Source organism: Delphinapterus leucas, chromosome 13, assembly GCF_059928025.1.
Source record: "Delphinapterus leucas isolate spDelLeu-1000000601 "Yukka" chromosome 13, BTC_Dleu_Yukka2, whole genome shotgun sequence".
NCBI lineage: Eukaryota > Metazoa > Chordata > Mammalia > Artiodactyla > Monodontidae > Delphinapterus > Delphinapterus leucas.
Window position 1 is genome coordinate 11,995,096 of NC_143141.1, and position 24,160 is coordinate 12,019,255.

At 48.0% G+C, this 24,160-nt stretch overlaps 1 protein-coding gene and 1 non-coding gene across 2 annotated transcripts in view; one reads left to right on the forward strand and one right to left on the reverse strand.

The window, feature by feature from the left end:
• The first annotated feature begins 3,322 nt into the window (after window positions 1-3,322).
• MERTK (MER proto-oncogene, tyrosine kinase) overlaps window positions 3,323-24,160 on the forward strand; it is a 115,048-nt gene continuing 94,210 nt past the window's right edge. The window contains exon 1 of the mRNA XM_022599070.2: window positions 3,323-3,602. Coding sequence (XP_022454778.2) covers window positions 3,542-3,602 — 61 coding nt within the window. The 5' untranslated portion in view covers window positions 3,323-3,541. The remainder of the gene's footprint in view (window positions 3,603-24,160) is intronic.
• On the reverse strand, window positions 13,301-13,435 carry LOC115803369 (small nucleolar RNA SNORA70). Its single transcript, XR_004024050.1, has one exon. It is a non-coding gene; the product is annotated as a small nucleolar RNA SNORA70 (small nucleolar RNA).

Here is a 24,160-nt window from a genome sequence, read left to right on the forward strand (position 1 = left end):
GGACAAATACCACATCACTTATATGTGAAATCTAACATATGACACAAATGAACATATCTATGAAACATAGAGAACAGACTTGTGGTTGCCAAGGGGGGGTGGGGGGTGGGAGAGGGAAGGATTGGGAGTTTGGGATTAACAGATGCAAACTATTATATATAGGATGGATAAACAACAAGGTCCTACTGTAGAGCACAGGGAACTGTATTTGATATCCTGTGATAAACCATAATGGAAAAGAATATATATATATATGTATAACTGAGTCACTTTGCTGTACAGCAGAAATTAACACAACATTGTAAATCAACTATATTTTAATAAAATTTAAAAAAATAGAAGAGGGCCATTGAGAACTAACTCTTTACATCTTTCATGTGTAGTCTGGCATGCTCCTCTGGTGACTTCAGTTGTGAGTCTTAAATCCCGTCACTGATATGTTGAACATGCTTGAGGCATGAATTGTGATCACAATACCACTTGATTTGGGACACAGCCCTTCTACACTTGAGTCGGTGGGGGTCGACTTTCCCAGCCCCTAGATGAACACTGCTATAGCCCCTTGACTTTCCCTCTTTTTCTTACGTAATAAAAGGAGGGGCTCCCCCTTGTAACATGTGGAGTCTTAGCAGATATAGGAGACAGTGTGGGCACCGAAGTATGGGTTCTGGGTTGGTGTCGCCCTGCTAAAGTTGCACAAATGTAGCCTTTTGGGGCAGACATCCTATAAGGATGGAAATAGTTGTGTAATATGGGGTCGCTTTTTCTTTTAAACTCACATTTCCTGTCACATATTTTGATGACTTGAATAATTAGGACATTAACTTGCAATAACATTTAGATGCATGGCAAGTATGAAAAATTAATACAATAGACTTGATATCCCACATTTTAGCTAAGCTTTGTTCTTCGTGAAAGTTTTAAAAGGATGCTGCAAATCCTTTCACCCTTCCATCATCAGGAGGTGGGAGCTACGGCTCTTCCCCATGAGAGTGGGGTTGTGACTGCATCCACCAAGAGAGTCCGGTGTAGTGGAGTGGGGTGACCTCTGGGCTAGGTCATGAAAGGCCATGCAGCTTCTACCTTGTTCACTGAAATGAATGTTCCCTCTTGGAGCCCTGAGCCTCCATGTAAGACTTCCAGCTACACCAAGGCCACCATGCAGAAGCCTTGTTTAGGTGCTCTGGTCTGCAGCCCTGGTCTTTTGAGTCATCCCAGTGTAAGTGCTAGCTATGTGAGGAAACAGACCTTTAGATCAGGGGTTGGCCAACTTCTGTAAAGGGCCAGATCGTGTGGCTTCGTGGGCCCTCTGATCTCTGTCACAAGTACTCAACTCTGCTATTACAGCACAGAAGCAGCCATAGACAACACACAGTGAATGGCTGTGTTCCAATAATGCTTATTTGCAAACACAGACGATAGGCCCACACGCTATAGTTCGCTGACCCCTGTTTCCGATCATTCTAGTCCCTAGTCATTGAGCCTAACATCCCAGCAGAGATGGAAGAGGAAAGACAAACCATCTTCCTTGTGCCCCATCTAAATCTCTGACCCACAGAATCTGTGAATCTAGTACAGTGGCTGCTGTTTACCCCCACTGCGTTTGGGGTTGTATATCACACAGGAATAAATAGACAGTTTTATACTAGGTGGGCCTCATCAGGAACGTGAGACTTAGCAAAGACCTGAAGGAGGAGCATTAACCAAGAGGGGGTGAGTCTGGGGGAAGAGCATTCCAGGCAGAGGGAACAGTCGATGCAAAACCCCACGGTGGAAGGGAGTCTGGTGTATATGAGCAGCAGCAAGGACACTGCAGGAGAACAAGGGCTCTGCTGAGATGGCCTGGCGACCTTGCACATCTCCACATAGGCGTGCAGGCGAGCCTTGAATGCAGTCTTACCCAGGTCTTGGGGGACTGTCCCGTGATTCCTCCTGCGGCAGGGGGAGGTGAGCCTGGTGAGCAGCTGTTGCAGGCAGTTTCATATCTCTCTCTCAAGGCATGCCTGTTTCTCTTCCTTCTCCAGACTTTCAGTTGAGCAAGGTGTTTCCATGCCTTCCCTCCATGCCTCTCCCTGCCCCCAAGGACACAGCAGCAGCCACCTGTGAAAGTCTATGAAACTGCTCAGCTGTACTTTAGAGTTGGCTGCTCAGCAGGAAAGCCACCCACTCCTCATGTCTGTTCATCTGGCCCCTCGGGCTTGGTGTCATCCTATGGGACTAGGGACGCCAGAAGCTGACGTCGTGCTGACTGCTTTTGCTGTCAATGCAAGTGATAACCGATTTAAATTCATGTGGGCTGATTGCCTCCTTACAGCCAAATCTAGCCCAAGAGACCAGCCTAGGGGTCAGGGACTGCTGGACCACAAAGCAGCATAAATGGAGGTGAAGTATGGAGATGAGGTCAGAGAAGAAAAGGGACCAGGTCGTGTAGGACCTTGAAGGCCACAAGGCAGGACTGTGGCTCTTATGCAGAGAGAAAGCGGGAACCACTGTCCAGTTTTGAGCAGAGGAATGGCTCATGTTGTCAAAGGATCGCATTAAAACACATAAATTCTAAAAATGTTTCCTTAAAGTATATATATACATATATATGTAAGTTATTGTTGCGATTATTAGTAAAAGTGGCTGACATTTCTTTCACGGTTAACTTTCTCTGCGTCTGCCTTCCTGGCTCCTCCACACTTTGTCGTTTGGGGGCTGCCTCCTTGCACTTACGCTCTGCACTTTTTCATTGACGTTCGTCTCCCTCCGTGAGCATCACCTCTCTTGGACTCGGGGGCACAGCGAAGAGTTCTTCTCCAGGAGGCGTTGAGCTCCTCGACGCCGAGGCTGGTCTCACCCCTTTGGCCGGGTACCCAGGGGGCGCCCGGCCGGGAGCGGATGCGTGTGGCGCTCAGCAGGGAGCGCCGCCACGGTGGCCTTGGCCTCTGGGAGCGTTGCTGTCTGGGTTTTGTGTCCGCAGAGCCGAGACTGCGGCACTACCGCAGTCCCCAAGGTGCAGGCGCCTAGTCTTACATCTGGTGGGGCGGCCTCCGCTGCCCCTGCCCAACCCAATCTCCTCCCTCTGTCCCTCCCACCTGCACGTGTTGGACGTCGAGACAGCCCAGAGCCAGGGCCCCTTTCTCCTCCCCACCTCCGGCCGCCCCTCCCCTTTATGGTCCCCACCTCCCTCCCCTCTCTTCAGCCCCCGCGCCCCCATCCCGGTCGCCCAGGCTCGACCCGAGGCCCGCCTCTGCCCGCCTCTCCCCGCCCCTCCGGTCCAGCCCCGTCCCTTCCTCCCCCTCCGCGGCTCTCCTCTCCCGGCCTCCTTCCCGCCCCTTCCCCACCCCGACTGGCTGGGTCCGCTCGGACTTGGCCCGCGTCCCGCCCCCTCCAGCCCTCGGCCCCACCCGCAGCGGCTCGGCTCCGCCACTTCGGCGCTAGCTCCCGGGGCCGACGGGAGTGGGCTGCTTCGCGGGCGCGCTTGGCCGGCGACGCGGCAGGTTCTGGACGTCCATCTGTCCGTCGGTCCTCAGAGAATATCCAGTTCCGTGGCCCCGGGATGGGGCGGGCCCTGCTGCCGCTCCTGCCGTGGCTCTTCCTCCCCGCGCTGTGGAGGGGAGGTGAGTGCAAGGGGCCGGGGGCCGGGCGCGGGGGGCCGGGAGCTCGCCGACTCGGGCGCACCCAGCAGCTGGCAAGTTTGCAAACACCTCCCCCCGCCCCAGCGGTGCCGGGTGCTGAGGCGCAGGGGCTCCCACCCACGCACTGTCCCCGCACCCAGGCTGGGTCGTGGGCGCGCGTCCCAGTGGAGCCGGGGAGGGGTGGGCACCGAGGGCTCCCCTTAACCTCCAAGAGGGAAACAGAGCTCGGCCGGGCGCGCTGCAAGTCCTGAAATTTTCGGCAGAGGGGCATGCGCCGAAAACTTTTCCCTGGACATGGTTGCGTGGTTGGACCCAGGCTCTGGCGGGAGTTGTGGGAGCCGCAGACCCCATCATCCCCCGAGGGACCGGAGACCAGCAGGCTGCGGGAGTTGAGGTCGCAGTCCCGGTGCTAAGATCCACCAAGGCCAGAGTGCGACCGGGAGGGACTGTGGTCCGGCTGCTCCCCCCGGGCCCTCATGGGCAACATTAGCAGGGACACCCTGGGAGCGTGGGGACCCCGGAAAAATGGGAAGCATTCTTTTCACCCCTGTTACTGCTGAACCGAATCTAACGTGCTTGGTCAGCGTCTAGGTTTATCTCGACTCTGCCAGGCATTCCAGTATAAATACTCTTACCCATCCAGTACTGGATGGGTAAGTGGTGGCAAGGGAGGGCAGGTCCCATTCTGCATCTGCAGCTTGTTTGGAGGGTAAGTGATTAACGGGTTAGAAGTTTAATCGCTGGTGCATTGCTTAAGGAAGCTGGAAGAAATTTAACCAGGCTTTATACTGAATGAACACGTCTCAGGCATTTTTCCTTAACTAAAAGGTTTAGCTTTCACCTATTACAGTCAAAGATGTTTTTTAAGAGTACCTGGGAAGTTCAATTTATAGTTAAACAATTTACTTCAGATTTTTTCCCTGTGAAGTTTTCATTGGAAAGCTCAAATAAGAAATTCTTAAGCAGTGCACACATTAAATTACATATACAATTTATAATTTGGGGCAACATAGCAATTTGAAGCAAACATCCGAAACATAAACCAAGCAAAGAATTAAAGCAATTCTGTTCTTTACCCCCAGCCCTCCACTAAACCCTCAAAAATTCCTCAGCATTTCTGCCAGATCCATTTTTCATAATCTGCTGCAAATCTGTTATATTTTGCTACTAGGGAAGGCTGGCCATTAACGGTAGTCTTGGATAGAGTGAATGTGGTGAAAATTATGGGAAAAGTAATAGAAACAGTCGTTTTGGTGGAAGACATTTTTTAAATGGAGCGTTTTTCTAATTTTTTTAAAAAGCTGTAATAAAGAAACTTTTGTAGCCAATAATCAGTTTAGGCAGATAATCATAAAAGGTCTGTTAAAATCCACCCAGCGGGAAGAACGAAAAGTTTCTCCAGTGTTTCTTTCCCTACCTTTTGCTTTTCATCTTGAATTTATCTGTGAGATGTCTGGCAGTGTTACATTTTACTTTGTTAAAAGCTGGAAGAATGGGCTTCTCACTGGCCAAATTAGGGCAGAAGTAAGAGTGCCGTAGGAAGAGATTAAAAATGGATACTGGACCCCTTGTCTAGGTTTACGATTTTCATATTGCATGTTGTGGTTTCAAGTGGTTTGCTCACCAGGCAGCAGAGGGGAGAGAGAGACAGGGTGTGAATGTGTGTTTAGACTCTACACTGTAGAGGAATGGATCATTACAATTTACGCATCACTTTCACCCTGGAATCCTCCCTACCGCTCACCCCCACCCCATACACACAAACACCCTCCCACAAAGACAAACACACACAGAACTGAAACTGCTGAACCAGGGACGTTTCTGGGCTCACCAATCTTTCCTTTCTGTTCCGTCTCTGATGGGGGTGCCAGTGAGCAACAGATCAAGCAAAGGGTAGCTCTAGAGGGCCCAGGAGAAGCTAGAGGACAAGAAATACAGAAGTGGATAAAAGCGAAGGCATTGCAAAGACCTAGCCGTTGATGAGGTTGTGCTTGCCCCTAAACTCAGCCCTTAGAACTAATTGGGCTTCTAAAACTCTTCAATGTTAGCATTTCTCTCCCAAACTGAAGCTGTCACCACATTACAATATATTGTCAACATTTTCCCAGAAAGGACTTTAAGATGTCTAGTTGCTTATGGGCTTTGTATCAATGGACTCAAATGCTTTGTGGAAGTAAGCAGGGCACGTTTCAAAAATAAGTAATTTTTCAAAACTTATTCTGATCCACTTCCTTAAAGTTAGGGTTAGGGTTTTTCAAATTGAGAATAATTATTTTTTCAGTCTCATTTTTAGAAATAATTTCCAGGTTATTCTAGGAGCAGGGCCAGTGGGTTGCCAATCAGAGCTGGTTACGAGCAGGTTGCATCTTTAGGTGCCGGTGAATTGGGAACATGCCGCCAAGGTAGAGAGGCTGAGGCCGGACCTTGGTTTAAATGGGTTCCCCGGCCTGGAAATGAACACATGCAGACCCTCCGCTTCCCACATAATGGCCAGAATGAGACTTTGAAGATGAATCGAGCTGGGTTGTCCCCTTGTCTGACATCCTCCAGTTGCCTCCCTTCTTTACGAGAGTTGACAAGGACTCAGGGGCCTCCCTCTCCCTTTTTGACTCATTTCCAGTTACTCCCCCCTTGTGGCTGGAGCGGCACGTCTCTCCGGCGATTTTGCTGTGGATGTCCCCTTTGGCTGGAATCTTTTCCCCAGGATCTCTGCACACTGGCTGTTTCTAGTCGTTTGGGTCTCAGCTCAGATGTTCTCCCGGAGAGGCCTTCCCTCACTGCCACTGCTGCCAAAGTTATACACACACACTCCATGAAATAACACTGCTGCCACCTGATGGGCTCCTCTTCACTTTCAGAGCATGATACTCATTTCAGGTGCTCAGCATCCACAGACGGTATCAAAGACCCAGGCCTCTGCAGGTCTCACCGTGTGTTCCTCCCGCTTCTCTCTTCCTACTGGCTTTTCCAGAAACAAGTGCTGCAGCTCCCATGACCTTGTGCTTGGGGCTTGGTTGCTAGAAAACAATCTTTCGTTTCACCGTGATGCCAAAGTGATCTCCTTACTAGAAATGTTAGGGTAGATTTTTGGACTATATTAAGGCCAATAGAGCAAGGTTAACGTATTTTATAGTGTCTTAACGATCCCAACTTTAAAAATAAGTCAAAAGCCAATTTTTCATGTTAAAGACACAGTTTTAACAGCTCCTTGCCCAGGGCGAATTGCCCGATTCCCAGGTCATTGGGGTCCCGAGTGCCTTGACTCTGGCCTGTTGTTACTAGTTTAATCTTAAACCGAAGCACATGGCTCTGGTTGGGATGCATCTCAGCAGGAAGTTAATCATTATAAAACCTGAAAAAAGCGGGTTCAGTCTGTGTGCTTCTAGGGCTTGGAATGAAAATTAACAGGGGCTGCAGCTCAGGGGCTGAGTGGCCAGTGGGCTGGGCTTCCTGTCCTGCCTAGCTGGCCTCTGGGGAGCCCTGGGGCAGTGACTAACTCTCAGGACCTCAGTTTCCTCACTGGTCCTGTGGGACTCTTTGTTATTTATGGAAGGATGAATGAGCCGGTGTCACATGGTAAATGCTTCAAAACTGTTAGCCATTATTACCCATGCTTCCTCTCCCTTCTCAACTCAAATTTTGCGGTAATTGTTTTTCTTAAACAAAAGGTATTGGGGGAAAAGTTTCTTCTTTTCTCACTGAAATATGTCCTAAATTGCAACTTGAAATACGAGGGCGGACCTATGGGCCATCCTCCACTGTTCAGAGCGCTCTGGTGGAGGGGCTGTGGGTGTCCATCCCAGAACGCTGAAGTCCTTGCTCTGTGGAACTGTTTTCTATTAGTTCTGCTAGCAAAACCCACGCTTGTCGCCTCAGATGAGGCAGGGCCTGTCCTGACCACTCCCCTCTTCACCCCCCCATCACCCTCACTTGTTGAATTCAGGCTTAACTTAGTCCAGGAATCGCTTCCTGTCATGTGCCTCTCAGGAAGGTATAAAAATGAAGTCCAGTTCCTGCTCAGCTTTTCCCACATCACTCTGCTCTAAAGTGGGTGTGGTTTTGTTTTAGTTTCATAACTTTTGGGGGGGGGTTGTTTGAGTGTAAACATCCAGATAATTCCTTTCCTTTTTTCCAGCTAAAACTAGGTTTGCCAAATGCAGTCTTCTGGCTGCAATGGCTAGAGAATGAGGCTTTGTTTCTTAGATGACGTTCTGTGTCTGAGTGGGTGTGTGCAGGTAGTCTTGTAGCAGATAGACCGGACAGGGAGGCCCAGGTGCACTCCTGGCTTCCAGATGCTTCCTACTTGGTGGCAGGTGTAAGCGAGCCCCCAGGTACCCTGGGAAAGGCCCAGACTCCTCTGCATCCCACACTCTGGGCATTCGCTAATCCCTGACCCAGAGGTAACTTGTTCCCTATCTTGTTGCAGCCTTGCTGCCTCCAGCTAAAATGCTGAAAATGCAGCGTGGCAGGAGGATCCTGTATGCAGCCCGTCGCAAGAATACCAAGAGTACCTACCAACCCAGCACTTTCTCTTTCCTGAGACTTTTTTTTCTTTGTCTGAAGTGTGGGTGTTGAACCGTATGGAAGATTTTTAACCACAGTGAGAGCCCAGGTCTTCCCCAATTTTGTGAGGCCTGGAAGCCTGGCCCCTCCAGCACCTGGAGCAGCTGGGCAGCCCTCCCTTCTTGGTTGCCTTGCCATTCCCACTCTGTCTGGGCCTCTGTCAGCCAGCAGGATCCAGTAGGCCTGGCCTAGCTACCACATCCAGGTCACCTTCTTAGGTCCTGGTGTTTTCAAGTGAAGGAAAGATAGTATGTCTTCAAGAGTTTGTTGAGAAACCTGCACTCCATTCTAAACCATTTTATTTCATCCTTTTGTCCATTTCATCCACTGTTAATGCCTCTTCCACTTAATGATAAAATGGATTTTCCACGAGTCTTGGGGGTGGCAGGGGTGGCGGAAGGAGCAGGGCAGAGGGGAGAGGGAGAAAAAGAGAGAGAGGAGACATATGTTGTTTTTATGTTTGGCCCAATATCATACATGAGAAGTTTTACACCAAAAGCTAAGCATGTTTGAGAGACTTACGCTTGGAGAAAAACCATTGCATTTCATAAGAGCAATGCATAGATATTTGTGGCACCGAATTTTATGCTTGTATGTTTCTCCTTGTCCGCAGTCATTAACGGTGTCTTCCGGATTTTTCCCAGTCGATCCCTTCAAAGGTGTTGTCTAGCTTCTGGGGAGCCAGCCAAGGGCCCAGCAGGATCTGATCATCATGGGGTTAGAGCTCTGCCCCAGCTCACTCGGGGAGGGGCCCCATCCTCACAATTTAGGTCTCAGGCTGCCGCTCTGACAATCAGGCAAACACTGCTTGACAGATCCCTTTTCTTTGTAGGCTGCTTTTTGGGGCACGGGGTGGGGTTGGGTGCTCTAGCTACCACAGGCATTCAGGGCCAGTAGACGCCTTAGAATGTGCCTGAGCTCTGGTCCTGCCTCTCCTTGGACATACAAAGGGAAGCCTTGTTTATTTTGGAGACGAGATTGTTTTACTGCTGTAAGCCGTGGGGCTTTTTAAAGCTACTAATAGAAGACCGATTTCATTATCGTTTTAGAAAATGATCTTTTTACCAGTAAGGACAGGCTGTCTTCGTGGAGGATATTAGAACATAGACTCAAACTTGCTGAAAGTACTTTTCTGTCCCTGCGCTACTTAGTGAATGCACAGCGAAGTGATGAATATTCATGGGCTCCCAAGGGTGGCCTGTCTTTGGAGGCCCGTTTTCCACTCGCTGCAGTTCAGGGCAGGCTGCCTCCACGCAGGAAGTGAAAGCAGCCTGTAAGCCTTTTTCCAATTCTGGCACACGATTCAAAGATTTGTGGATGAAAACAATGTCCTTTGAAAGTTTGGGGACAAAGAAAAAAAAGAAGCTCTTAGATTTAGCATGAGATCTCAAGCATTAGGTTAAAAAAAAAAATAACCACTTTGAGAGTCTGAAGATGTAAGTCCTCATCCCAGTTTCAACGTGCAGGGACAGCTGGGGTGTGATGCTTCGCCTTTCTGAAATTCCACATCTCCGTTGATTAAATGGCGTGGGGGGCGGGTTGCAGATAGGTGATTCTGGGGCCCCTGGTGGGTAGAAAATGGATTGTATCTGAAGGAGACAAGTGGGCTGGGATGTTTTCTCATCGTGAGGTTCAGACATGGTGCCTTCCATGAGTGTGATGCCGCCAGACCCCAGCTCTGCGCCTGACGCTGGCAAAAGGAGTGCAGGCATCAGCCCAGAAGTGGGGCTAGAGGCAGCGTGGGGTATTTCTTAAAAATGAGTCATGCCAGTGGCTTCTTTACTGTGGGAAGTTGCCCTTCCCCGCTGCCTGGGCTGTGTCCCCATGAAGGACCCCCTCCAGCTCTATCTGGGGCAACAGAATAGTCTGGAAACACGGAGGTGTATTTCTGAGGATACTGGACCTGCCCAAACAAATGACAATATGTTAGGTCACAAATTAAGTCTCAATACATTTAGAAGGATTTAAATCATACAAAGTGTGTTTTCTGGGGCTTCTCTGGTGGCGCAGTGGTTGACAGTCCGCCTGCCGATGCAGGGGACACGGGTTCGTGCCCCGGTCCGGGAAGATCCCACATGCCGCAGAGCGGCTGGGCTCGTGAGCCATGGCCGCTGAGCCTGCACGTCCGGAGCCTGTGATCCGCAATGGGAGAGGCCACAGCGGTGAGAGGCCCGCGTACCGCAAGAAAAAAAAAAAAAAAAATGTGTGTTTTCTGAACACGTGGACTGAAGTTAAAAATTAACAATGGAAGAAATTTAAGAAATCACAAAAGTAGAAATTGAACAACACTACTAAATAACGAATGGGTCAAAGAAGAAATCACAAAGAAAGTTAGAAAATATTCTGAGATGAATGAAAATGAAAACACAGCAAAACTTATGGACTTATGGGATGCATCTAAGAGGGAAATTTATAGCTGTAAGCACTGATATTGGAAAAGAAGATAGCTCTCAAATCAATAACCTAAACTTCCACCATAAGAAACTAGAAAAAGAAGAATAAATTAAACCCAAAGCAAGCAGAAGGAAGTAAATAATAAAAACTAGAGAGGAAATAAGTGAGATATCACTTTATACACATTAGGATGGGAATAGCAACAATAACAACAAAAGGCCAGTAACAGAGGTTGGCAGGGATTTGGAGAAATTGGAGCGTTCATACACTGTCGCTGGAAAGGTAAAAGGGAGCGGCCTCTTTGGAAACGGTGTATCAGTTTCTTAAAAGGTTAAACATGAAGTTACTCTATGGCCCAGCAATTCTACTCTTAGGCGGATATCCAAGACAAATAAAAAATGTGTATTCACACATACAAAAAACAAAAAAGTCTAATTATTCAATATTATGATATAATTTTATATTTAGAAATTTAAAACTCTTTTATAAAAAAAATTGTAGAATGTAAAGCTCCAAAGCATTTTGGCTGCAAGAACCAGGAGAAAGTCAACTAGGAAGCATTTTCAAAATACAGAAGCCCAGGTCCCACCCAGGACCTATGGACTCAATCTTTGGGGTGTGACCCTGTCCTGCGTGGGTCCAGTCCGTTGTGTGTCACATCTCTTGTTACACTCCATGGATCCAGTGTGTCTGATTCTTGAGGAGGGGTGCAGAGCCTCACACCACCCCCTGGATTCCTCCGCCCAGGGCATGTATCAGAACCTGGCCACTGAGGGTAAGAATAAAATAGTTATGTTTATCCGGGGAAGGCAGCAAGTCTTGGACTAGGGTGAGAGCTGTGAGGCTGGATGATTCCTCAAGCCAAGTGCTCTTACTGAGACAGGAAGGGGGCAGGGCACACAACCTTTAAAAGAATGACATAGCCCTGGAGGACATGACATAAACTGGTTAGAACCAACTAGGTCCAAGATGGCAGATGAGTCAACTTCCACTAGACTTTGAGCCTCATTATACACTCATGGTAATACATCAGCCAAATGACACACCCACAGGAGTCATGACAGTTCCCCGGTCAACCATAAAATGTCAAAAAGTAGGCAGTGACCCAATTCCTGGAAATCTGCACCTTCCCCAAAATAGTTGCAATAATCCTCCCACTCATTAGCCTATGAAATTACCCACCCCTGTGAAAACCAACAACCCCCATACCCTGGCATCTCTTGCCTTCTGAGATGGCCCACACTCTGTCTGTGGAGTGTGTTTCTCCCTGAATAAACCTTCTTTCACTTTACTATCGCTCACTCTTGAATTCTTTCCTGTGTGAAGCCAAGAACCCACACTTGGTGGCCCATCCCAGGGACTCGCCCGAGACCCGGGACGAGACCATCCTCTTGTGCCCCACTCTTTTTCCTGCAACATTATGATTTTGGGACCTACGGGTGGAAAAAAGATTCCAGGAGGGATCCCATTATTCTTATCAGGTGGGCCAGCTAGTAAACAGAAAGGCCTATCTTTCTCTTTTTACCATCACATTTTTTTTTCTTACCTACTCTTTTGTTTACGTACTCAGATCTTGTGAGGAAATATTTAGGATACACAGAAGAATATACAGGAATAAAACTCGCCTCTGCGCTCGCCACTCAGCATCAGAAATCAGACATGAGCGGTACAGTTGAAGACCCCCACTGCTCCCCTCTCTAGTCTCATCCCTTTGCTCCCCTCCTCCGGGACAAAAGCACTACCCCTCCCCGCCATCGTTGTTTTAATTCCCACTCATCTCTCTATCCTTCGATCGCGCATAATCATATTGGTAACACCGTAGTGTTACCATGTCCTTGGGGTTTACGTTTGTCTGCACGTTACAGAAAACCTCACTTCAGCGGCTCCACCAAAGGGGACGTCAACTGGGAGTCCTGCCATTCAGTTCAGTTTTGACACTAACTACCTAGAGTGAGCAGAGACTCCACAGGTTAAGGGCTCAATCCCGTAAGACTGCCTCCCCCCCAACGCCCACTTCAGACACCAGCTCAGATGGAGTGTCCAGGCTGCCCACACTTCTGCCCAGCTGACTATAAATTCAGAATTCCCATGGCCTCCTCTCCCCCTCAGGTTTGATACTTCGCTAGACCGATTCACAGCACTCAGTAAAGCGCTATACTTAGGATTACCGTTTCATTATAAATGATACAACTCAGGAACAGCCAAATGGAAGAGACATATAGGGCAAGGTATGTGGGAAGGGGCTCAGGGCTTCCATGCCCCCTCCGGTGTCCCGCCCTCCCAGCTCATCACCAACTCAGAAGCTCCTCAGACCTTGTTGTTTAAGCCCTTTATGTGGGATTTTATTACACAAGCATGATTGTTTAAGTCATTGGCCATTGGTGATTGGACTCAGTTTCCACTTCCAGAGACGTATTTGATCCCGAAGGCATCTGGGATGAGCCATTTTTCTGTCACCATATTTTGCAATTCATCCGCATTAAACTTAGTAAATCCCCGCTTCTTGGAGATGTGGATTTTCTGGAGGCCAGGGAACTTGAACTTGGCCCTGCGCAGGGCATCAATCACGTGCTCCTTGTTCTGCCACTTAATGTGGATGGACATTACGACCTGGCCAGTGTGGACACTGGCCACTGTGCCCTGGGGCTTTCCAAAGGCACTGTGCATACCTGTCTGGAGCTAGATTGGGGTTAGCATGCCAGACATGAATGTCCACTGCAGAGGGCTGTCTCCAGGGTCCCTTAGAGCAACCCATACAGGCAACAGGCTGCGTGTACTTCCGAGGAGGCTGCTGTTTGCATCCACTGCACACTGGGCTCCCATGGGGAAGAGAGCATGGTGGGCTTAGTTGGCTGCAAACATAGTATTTAATTATTATGCTTTTGATGTCTTCAGAGTCTATAGTGATACTCCCTGTTTCATTCCTGATATTAGTAATTTTTTTTTTTTTTTTGCGGTACGCGGGCCTCTCACTGTTGTGGCCTCTCCCGTTGCGGAGCACAGGCTCTGGACGCGCAGGCTCAGCAGCCATGGCTCACGGGCCCAGCCGCTCCGTGGCATGTGGGATCTTCCCGGACCGGGGCATGAACCCGTGTCCCCTGCATCGGCAGGCGGACTCTCAACCACGGCGCCAACCAGGGAAGCCCTGATATTAGTAATTTTTGTCTTCTTTTTTCTTTGTCAGTCTTGCTAGAGATTTATCAATTTTATTGATCTTTTCAAACAACCAGCTCTTTGTTTCATTGATTTTCTCTATTGCTTTTCTTTTTTCAATTCATTTCCTATATTTATTTTCTTCCTTCTGCTTGTTTTGGGTTTGCTTTGCTCTTCTTTCTCCATGTTATGAGATTAAACTACTAAATAAAATTTCCCCTCAAAACTGTGTCAACTGTGTCCGACATATTTTGATACATTGTAATTTCATTTTCATTCTGTTCAATGTATTTTTTAAAAAATTTCCCTGAGACTTCCCCTTTGATCCATAGATTATTTAGACATTTAGTTTGCAAGTATTTGGAAAATTTCTTGTTACCTTCTGTTATTAATTTATAATAATTTCCATTGTAATCAGAGAGTATAAACTGTATGATTTTAGTTCTTTTAAATTCGTTGAGATTTGCTTTATGGCTCAAGATAATGGTTTTTCTTGGTTTATATCCCCTCGTCATTGGGAAAGAATGTGTATTCTGCTGTTGTTGGGTGGAATGTTCTATAAATGTAGTCTAGACTCTTTTCATTGGCAATCTCATCAAGTTCTTCTTTATCCTTGCTTATTTTGTGCCTAGTCCTTTGATCAATTGTTGAAAGAGAGATGTTGGAAGTCTCCAATTATAATTGTTGATTTGTTTATGTCTCCTTTCAGTTCTATTGGTTTTTGCTTCACATATTTTGAAGCTCTTTGCTTTAGTGCATACTCATTTAAGACTCCTATGTCTTTTTGATAGATTGACTCTTATCCTTACATAATGTGTCTTACTGTCTCTGATAATTTTCTTTGTTTCGAAATCTACTTTATCTGATGTTAATGTAGGCATCCTGCTTTTCTTTTGGTTAATGGTTGCATGATATGTCTTTTTTCTATCTTTTTGTTCAACTTACCTATATCATTATATTTGGAGTGATTTTTTTATAACTGGCAGACAGTTGGGTCATGTTTTTTAATCTACTCTGCCATTATCTGTCTTTAATGGAAATATTTATGTCATTTACATTTAATGTAATTTGTGGTCTATTAGGTGTTGATGTTTTACCAGTTCAAGTGAATTATAGAATCCCTACCTTCTTCTAAGTCCCTTTACCTCCCCCATTTAAAGCATAATTATCTTAAATATTTCCTCTTCATATATAGAACCACATCAGACAGTGTTACAGTTTTTCTTCAACCATCAGATGTAGTTTAGAAAAATCAAGAGGAGGAAGAAATTCTATTGTATTGACCAGTATTCTTGCTTTCTGTGTTTTTTCCTCCCTCCTGATGATTCAGGTTTTCTTTTTTTATTGTTTCTTTTCTGTTTAGAGAATTTCCTTTAGCTATTCTTTTAGAGTAGGTCTGCTGATGACAAATTCTCTTAGTTTTCCTTAATATGAGAATATTTTGATTTCCCCTTCATTCCAGAAGAATTCTGAGTTGACATTCCTTTTCTCTCATCACTTAGGAAAATGGCCACTTCCTTCTATCCTCCATGGTTTTTAATGAGAAATTCACTGTCATATGAATTGGTTTTCCCCTATAGGTAAGGTGTCATCTCTCTCTCTCAGTGCTTTCAAAATGTTTTCTTTGTCTTTAGTATTCAGAATTTTGATTATAATGTACCTTGCTGTGGATATTTTGAGGGGTTATCTTATTTTGGGTTCATTCAGATGTTTAATTTTGTAGGTTTATATCTTTTGTCATATTTGGGGAGTTTTCAGCCATTATTTCTTCAAGCGCTTTTTCAGCCTTGCCATCTTTGTCTTCTCCTTCCAGGACTCTGATGATACAAATGTTAACTCTTCAGTAATATAGTCCTACAGGTTGCAGAGGCTCTGTTCAGTTTTTTCTGTTGTTCAGATTGGATAATTTTCTATTGCTGTATCTTCTGGTTCGCTGATTCTTTCCTCTGCCCCTTCATTCTGCTGTTGAGCACATCCACTGAGTTTTTTATTTTGGTTATTGTATTTTTTAGTTCAAAAATTCCCATTTGTTTCTCTTCTCAATCTTCTCTTTCTTTACTGAGACTTGGCATTTATTTGCTAAGGCTTCCTATTTTATTCATGTGTTTCATATTCGTAATTGCTCATTGAAGTATTTTTATGATTCCTTCTTTAAAAGCTTTTTCAGATAATTCCCTGTCATCTTGGTGTTTGTATTTCGTTCAGTTTCAGACAGAATTTTTTAATTGAAGCCTAGACATTTGGGGTACTATGAGACTGACTCTTATTTGTCTTTTGTTTTACTTGGTTTTCTCTGAAACGCCGTGGTAGGGGGCCTCACTGCCTGGTGGGGGTAGAATTCCAGGTTCCCCACTCAGCCTCCATTGACATCTAAGTATGGGCTGGTCCTCATCCTCATTACTGCTGGTCAGGGGTGGGGTGGGAGTTCTGGCTGAGGGAGGGGTAGGAGTGCCTGATTACTTTCCACCTGTTCCCCACCTGACCTCCACCGACGCTAGGGAGTAGTGAAAGCCCTGAATCTCTACTAGGCTTCCTCTCATACCACCCTGCTGGGGACGAGGAGAGATGCCTTGTTAATGCCATGTGGGAGTAAAAGTCGAGGCTCCCCACGTGGGCTTTACTAACACCAACCAGTAGGGATGAAAGTGCCAGTTCCCTCCTTGGCCCGCTCTGATACCAGCCAGTGGAACATTTGTGGCACCTCTATACAGCCTGGGAAGGGTCCAAGTCTAGGCTCCCCACTTGATCTTTTCTGGCATGGGTGGGGATGGGGCCGTGGTTTTTCCTGGGCTGTTTGCCTGGAGGAGAGCAGTTTACTGTTTAAAAGCCTTCTGTCTTGCTGAGGCGCCCTTTCCTAGTCCTTTGACTAGAGATAGCAGGCTTTTGTTGTTGTTTTTTGTCTTTGCCTGTTAGCATTTCCAAATCTGGGACACAAAGGACAAAAGGAGACCCAGGGAATTCGTCACCATGTTGTTCCTGGGTCCTGAGGTCCCTAGTTGGTTTACCATCTGTCCACTCTTCAGGGTTTTAAAAAATGTTCGTTTTATATATCAATATAATGCCCGGTGTTTTTAGGTGTACTTAGTGGAAGAAATAGGGGAAAGTCCATCTACTCTGTTTTTGGAGGGAATTCTGTGCCCTCTGTCACTTAAGAAAGACTTGGACAAACTGTGCTTGCTAAGGTGTTTGGTCTTTAGCGACGGTCACGTTTTAGGAAGGAAATACTTTTTTCTGAAAAGAAAGACTAAAATTAATAGGATTTCAGGTATTGGTGGGCTGGAGGATGTGTGTCAGGGGTGGCAGGACAGAGGAGTTAAACTTGGGGACAGAGCGTCTCTCCTGGGTCTTGTGAAAACCATAGCTGGTTCTTGCGGAGAAGCAGCCCCAGATGACCCAGGGACCAGGGGGGCGGCTGCTTCACAACCCTGGCCAGAAAGTGTCCCCTCAGCCTTTCTGTGACACTTGGCATGCTGCCAAAGGGGAAAGAGAAGGAAAGCCACCCTTGGTTGGGTAAACATATGTTCCTGTTTCACTGCAAGAGGCTGAAGGATCTAAGTCAGCATAATCGGTTCCATATGTTGGCCTTTGATAGTCCAGACATGACTAGTTGCACCTTTGAAACAAGGCAGATCAGATGTTTCATGTTATGAAAGCCATAACTGGCATGGATTGTGTGCCTGCGCAGTGTTCCGTGTGCAGGGTTCTGCTCTGATCTCTGAGAGAAGGAGGTGTTACCTGTCTTCCTTCACAGATGAGGATACTGAATCTCAGAAGGACAAGGGACTGGCGTCTGGCCTCTGAGTGGCAGAGCTGGGACTGAACTCAGGCACCAGAGTTCTTGTTCTTCCCACGCTCCCAAGTCACATGGATTCTAAGCATCAGGTCTAAACCCTCAGGAGCGCCCCCACCCCCCAACAAGATGATTTGGGCCACCGGATGGATCCATTCCCTAATTCTCTAGGAATTAGGTCTGACCCTAATTCCTCTAGAATCACTAGAGGAGGTTTTTTAAAATCCCGAGATGCCTAAGCTGCACTGCTGGCCAGTTAATTCAAGCTCTGGGTGAAACCTAGGCATCAGAGCTTTAAAAGCTTCCCTAGAGATCCTGATGTTCTGCTGGTTTTGAAAGCACGGTGGAGAGTTAGAAAATGATGGGAAAGAGTCAGTCAGTCGCAGTCTGCTGGGGAAGCTTCTTTTGCAAAGCACTTCTATCAAGAAACAGTCAAATGGGGCTTCTCTGGTGGCGCAGTGGCTGAGAGTCTGCCTGCCGATGCAGGGGACACAGGTTCGTGCCCCAGTCCGGGAAGATCCCACATGCCGCGGAGCGGCTGGGCCCGTGAGCCATGACCGCTAAGCCTGTGTGTCCGGAGCCTGTGCTCTGCGACGGGAGAGGCCACAACCGTGAGAGGCCCGCGTACCGCAAAAAAAAAAAAAAAAAGAAACAGTCAAATGCTCAAGTCAGAAAGTGGGGTGCAGGCTGAAGGGGGTTATGGGGGGCTGCCTAAAGCCTTTTGAGTTCCTTGGAGTCTTTTTTTTTGGAGCCAATGCATTAGGGGCCCAGGGGGAGTGAGGAGTCACCCTGATAATCATGCGTTTGGCTCAGAGGCCTGAGCCACCGCACATCCTCCATGTGAGGGCACAGAGAGGTTGGCTAGCTTGCTTGGTGTGTTGGGGTCCCTGTTTGCCCCTCTACACCCCTTCCTCATCCTGCTCTAGGCCCCAGGAGGCCAGCCTAGGGGGAGGGCGACAGTGAACTCGCTGGGCTCTGGCTCCAGCTGGTTTGTGCTAAAGGATACTAAGTTGCATTTACTTAGCTAAGTATAACCCACATAGGCATTGTTTATCTGAAATCCAAGTGTAAGTGGGGCATCCCGTTTCTTATCTGGCAACCTGGTGCCCGCCCACCGGAGCCTGTGTAGAAAATCTGACTCACCAACACCATGTTTCATACCAACCCCACTTTCTACCCTGTGCAGGCATCTCAGTGGTTCACTGTCACCTCTGCTTTTTTTCTGCTGAGGCTGTGACCCCTCCAGACACATGCAACCCACCAATTACTCCCCTTTGTTTCCGGTAAAGCCCCTGCCGGGGCCCCTTCCCTCAGGTCAGCTCTCGGTTTCTGCCTGCACTTTTCCTGCGCTAGGTGCATTTGTCCCATGAATGGCCCTTCTTCTTTTTAATTCTCTCCAAGTGGCGGAGTGCTGTGCACTCAAGTTAATTTTTACCATTTACAATCTGGGGACAATCAGGTCAGGTGATTTCAGGTTGAAGGGTTTTTTAAAATGTCCTCTCATTCAGTGTTGCTACGCTTTATCAACTGAGAATCCTTTGCGTTTGCATAAAGTGAAATGATTCTAAGTAGACAGTTTCTGCTTGTTCAGGGTTTGGCCTCAGCCATCTTCGGGGGTGAGAGGAGGAGTTTTTAACCAGGTGACAGCGAAGCGCCCACGGACACGATTCAAACATCGGCCTGGGGGGCACACATGGAATGGGGCGGCTCTGGTCCACATAACAGCCCTTTCTCCTGGGTGGGGGGGCGCCGGCACAGGGTGTGACAAGGGAGAGGGACGGGGAGTGGACACAAACAGGATTCCAGATGCCAAAAAGCCTTTTCTGTAAACTGCAAACCCGCCCCAGAATGGGGCCTTTCTCCTCCCAACCGCTGGGGCCTGCTTGATAGCAGATCCCACCGTGGGCAGCGAGGCCGAGGAACCCTTAGCGCCTGGACCAAAGTGCATCCTCCTTCTGCTCCGCGGTGGGGAGCAAAGAACCCCTAGGAGTTCAAGGATAAGTCTTCCCTCGTGCAGCCGCCTCTGGGTCTCCGGATTTTGAGGCTGAACTTCAGAGAGCTCGGCTCATGTCCCCACCTGTTCTGTTGTCTGAGAAGGAGTAGGGAGAACCCGGTGTGGCTCCCACTGGCTGGCACTGCAGCCCTGCTGTTATTTGACCCAGCCGGCCCAGGTGCTTCTGGTTCCTTCCCAGGTCTTCGGGGTAGTAAAGAAGGCTGATGGCACATAACACCAGCCTGCACTCTCCCTCCCGCGCAGCTGCCGCCCTGCCCAACCCCCCTTTTGCAGCTTAGAGGGACTCCAGGGTCAGGGAGCGGCGTGAGGTTGCCATTCCGCCTAATACCCCGGGACCTGCGATTTCAGCAGCCGCCGCTTCCTCTATCCACCTTGGGCTGCGATCCTGAAGCTTCAATAAAAATCTAAAGCGGGGCTTTCCCGGTGGCGCCGTGGTTGAGAGTCCGCCTGCCGATGCAGGGGACGCGGGTTCGTGCCCCGGTCCGGGAAGATCCCACGTGCCGCGGAGCGGCTGGGCCCCGTGAGCCATGGCCGCTGAGCCTGCGCGTCCGGAGCCTGTGCTCCTCAACGGGAGAGACCACGACAGTGAGAGGCCCGCGTACTGCAAAAAAAAAAAAAAAAAAAAAAAAAAAAAATCTAAAGGAGCTCATGCTGGGAAAGAGTGGTGAAGACCAGCCCTGGAGAGATTCCTTAGAGCTCTCTTTAATGGTTGCATCGATGCCCACTTAACAGAAAGGACTGGGGGCGGGGGGTCGCAGTTCTGCTGGTGAAGCTTGTTTTGCAAAGCACTTCGACCAAGAAGAAGTCAAATGCTCGAGTCAAAAAGTGGGGTGCAGGCTGAGGGGGGTTACTTCACAGACTTGAAGTATGCTTTTTCCTCTCATTCATGGGTGGCAATTATGTTGCTCCAGTGTTGCCATTCTGTATGCATTGTCTAAGACAGACCTTCCCCATTAGTCCCAGCGCTCATTCCCACAAGGCCCAGAAATTCCTCCTTTGTGTGGTCAAAGGCCGGGTTCAGATGCAGGCCGGTCACAGCAGCGGCTGGTGTCTGTGGAGGCACTGATCATCTGATCGTCTCCCACCCCGCCGGGTACTCCTGTCCTTGCAGGGGGTCAGAGCATGACAGAGCTTTCCTGACGTCATGGGTCAGGCATCCAGGGACTGGGTGGGCCTTGGCTCTCTAACCACAGAGTTGCTGGCCAACACCCAAGCATCACTGCCCACCAACCCGTCTGCCATCATGCACGCTCCGCAAGCACTCAGCAAATACTCATGGATTTAAGGGTGGGATGCGCTACTCGATCACACAGAAAATAGCTTACTTTTAAAAATTTATTTCATTGAAGTATAGTCGATTTACGATGTTGTATTAATTTCTGCTGTACAGCAAAGTGACTCAGTTATACACACATAAATACATTGTTCATATTCTTTCCACTATGGTTGATCACAGGATACTGAATATGGTTCCCTGGGCTATACAGTAGGACCTTGTCGCTTATCCATTCTGTATATAATAGTTTGCGTCTGCTATTCCCAAACTCCCTCCCAATCCTTCCTCCCCCGCCTGCCCCGTGGCAACCACAGTCTGTTCTCTATGTCCTTGAGTCTGTTTCTGTTTTGTAGATATGTTCACTTGTGTCCTATTTTAGATTCCACATATAAGTGATATCATATATTTGTCTTTCTCTGACCTACTTCACTTAGTATGATAATCTCCAGGTCCATCCATGTTGCTGCAAATAGCATTATTTCATTCTTTTTTATGGCTGAGTAATATTCCATTGTATACAAGTACCACATCTTCTTTACCCATTCATTGGTCGATGGACACTTAGGTTGCTTCCATGTCTTGGCTATTGTGATCAGTGCTGCTGTGAACATAGGGGTGCATGTATCTTTTTGAATTAGAGTTTTCTCTGGATATATGCCCAGGAGTGGGATCGTGTGGCAGCTCTGTTTATAGTTCAGAAAATAGCTCCTTCCCTAGCATCCCCTCGTTGACCAGTTTTGAGTCTAGGAGGCTGTGGTCCTCAGTATCTGCCCCACCGCAGCTGCAGGTGGTTTGGGGAGGAGATGCTGCTACAGAGGCCTGGCTACAGACCCACCACAGTCCCACTCCTAGCCACAGCAGTGTCCCTGCCTGTGTCACACCCATTTATTCTGTAGGTGTTCACTGCATATCAGCTCCGTGCCAGGCATCAGGCTGGGTTCAGAGGATACCGCCTCCAGCCCTCAAGGAAGCTGCAGGCAAATTTGTTCAGAAAAACAAGGCAAACCTCAAACAATGGACCATAGGTCTAATCACTTTACTCGTTGGCTGAAGAAACAGTTGCTCATCACATCCCATGGGCCTGTCCCCGTGCTGAGCACTGGAGGGAGATGATGGTAACACAGTCCTTGTCTTTAGGAAGCTGGCCTTGGAATCTGGTCAAGGCCTGGGTGGTCATTGGAAACACAGGGGCACACAGCAGGGGCGCTCCACGACCAGCTCCAGGACTGGATGGATGTGGCCCCCTGGGGTGGGCGGATGAACTGCTGGAACATGTGGACAAGCTGCTCTTGGGCCTGAGTGGGAGGCCATTTATCCAAGTTGTTCAGCTGCATTTGCTTGTGAGGCCAAACTTCCCACTTTAGCCGCTGTCCCGTCCACATGAGAAAATAACCGTGAAAGAAGATGGGAGTGGGGAAGGGAAGGGGGAGATCTCTCGTGAATTCCAGCAGCAGCCTGCTTTTCCACGTGTGCCGTGGAGAGAGGACCAAATTCTCATTAAGTCTCTGACTGTGGGCTTTTAATACACCTCTGACTCTGGCTAAAAACATTGTCTCCGCAATGGGGATCATCAGACAGGCCCACCACGTTTGCTTTTGTCATCTTGAAAAGGAATTAACAAGAACACGTTAATAAAAAGTAAAGGTTTAAAAAATGTTTGGTCTGATCGCATCCTCCTACTGTCACTACCTCGCCCCACCAACAAAATAATTTTAAAGTCTTCCACTTCTGTGAGGAAAAACAGGGGGAGGGACATTATACAACTGAAGTAGTCAGAACACTGAAAAATTAGCAGCTTAAAGTGTAATTTCTAATCGATCATTGCCCTGACTTTGGGGTCCAAAACCTTGGAATCGTTTTCATCTTGCCTTTTCCCACATTATCCGTATTCAGTCAAGGCCCCCATATACAGCTGGCGAGGTTATGCACTGCACAGCACATACTGTAAAGCACCGTTTACACTGAAAACTATGCGGGGCAACACCCCATCCCCGCCCCACTCCTTGCCAAAGCTGCGCAGTGAGAACCTCACCAAGCATGCGTGGTTGTTCAGCCCTCAGCGTCAACCCCTGTAGATCAGTAGTTCTCAAGTACTGGGCCGTGGCAGGTTTTACTGATACAAAGAGAAAGTAATAGAAGTAATAATAACTATGAGCGCTTACTATGAGCCAAACATAGTAATGACTCCTTTATTCCTAACCGCAACCCTGTGGGACACCATTATTATTACATCCCCATTTTCCCTATGGGGGCCACACTATCCAAGCAATGGCCAGGATAAAGCTGCCAGGTGTCCACTCCTGAGAGCTGCCCTGTGTTACGCCCTTCCTAAACATTTGGTGTCAAACTGACGCATCTTTTTTTTTTTAATATATATATATTTTAATTATTGAAGTATAGCTGATTTACAATGTTGTGTTAACTAATGCTGTACACCAAAATGATTCAGTTATACCTATATATACATTCCTTTTCAGATTCTTTCATATTCTGAAAGAATATGAAAGATACTGAATATAGTTCCCTGTGCTACATAGTAGGACCTTGTTGGTTATCCATTCTGTATGTAGTGGTTTGCATCTGAAACTGACCTTTCTTTTTGACGTGATGGCAGTACTCGAGGACGCTGTTGGGATCAGCCCCTCTTCTCTTTCCTGCATCCTTCCTGCTACGTCCTGGCCCCTCCCGTAGTTAGGGCTCCGATACCTTCCTGCCGTGTTTCCTACGTCCTGGCCCCCTCCTTCCTCCCTCTCAGGCAGATGTCCACGCCCCGGTCAAGCGTGGCTCTGATCTTCTCCCTCCACTGCTCAGAAACCTTCCAGGAATCCCTATTCCCTCCGCGGCGATTCAGGGCTCTCCACGTTCAGCCTCATTTCACTGTATCTCTCATTTTTCTCCTAGCACAGAAGCACCACCCTGCAGCTAAACTGGTGTTCCCAAACTATGAGGGCCTCTTCCTTTCACTCCAGTTTTCCACCACCTCTGCCCCTTGAAACCCTGTCAACCCTCCCCTACCCCTCCTTTAATTCATGCCCTTACCTATTCATTCAACAAACCTATTTTGAGCACCTCCGAGGAACTGACTACAGTGTGGGGGACTTTCAGTCAACCCGGCAGGGGAGAAAGAATTGAATGAGAAATTACAGATGTTACAAAGGGGAGGGTCCCAGCACCTGACCTGGGAGGTTTAACTAGACAGGGTGGCGGTGGGGAGATCAGGGAAAGCCTCCCACGAGCACACAGTTAGCTGTGTCCCCTCCCCCCTTTAACTCCTGGGACCCTCTGCTGCCTATCTTCTGGGGCAAGTGCCTTTCCGTATCCCATTGGACAGTCACAGCAAATCTTAGACC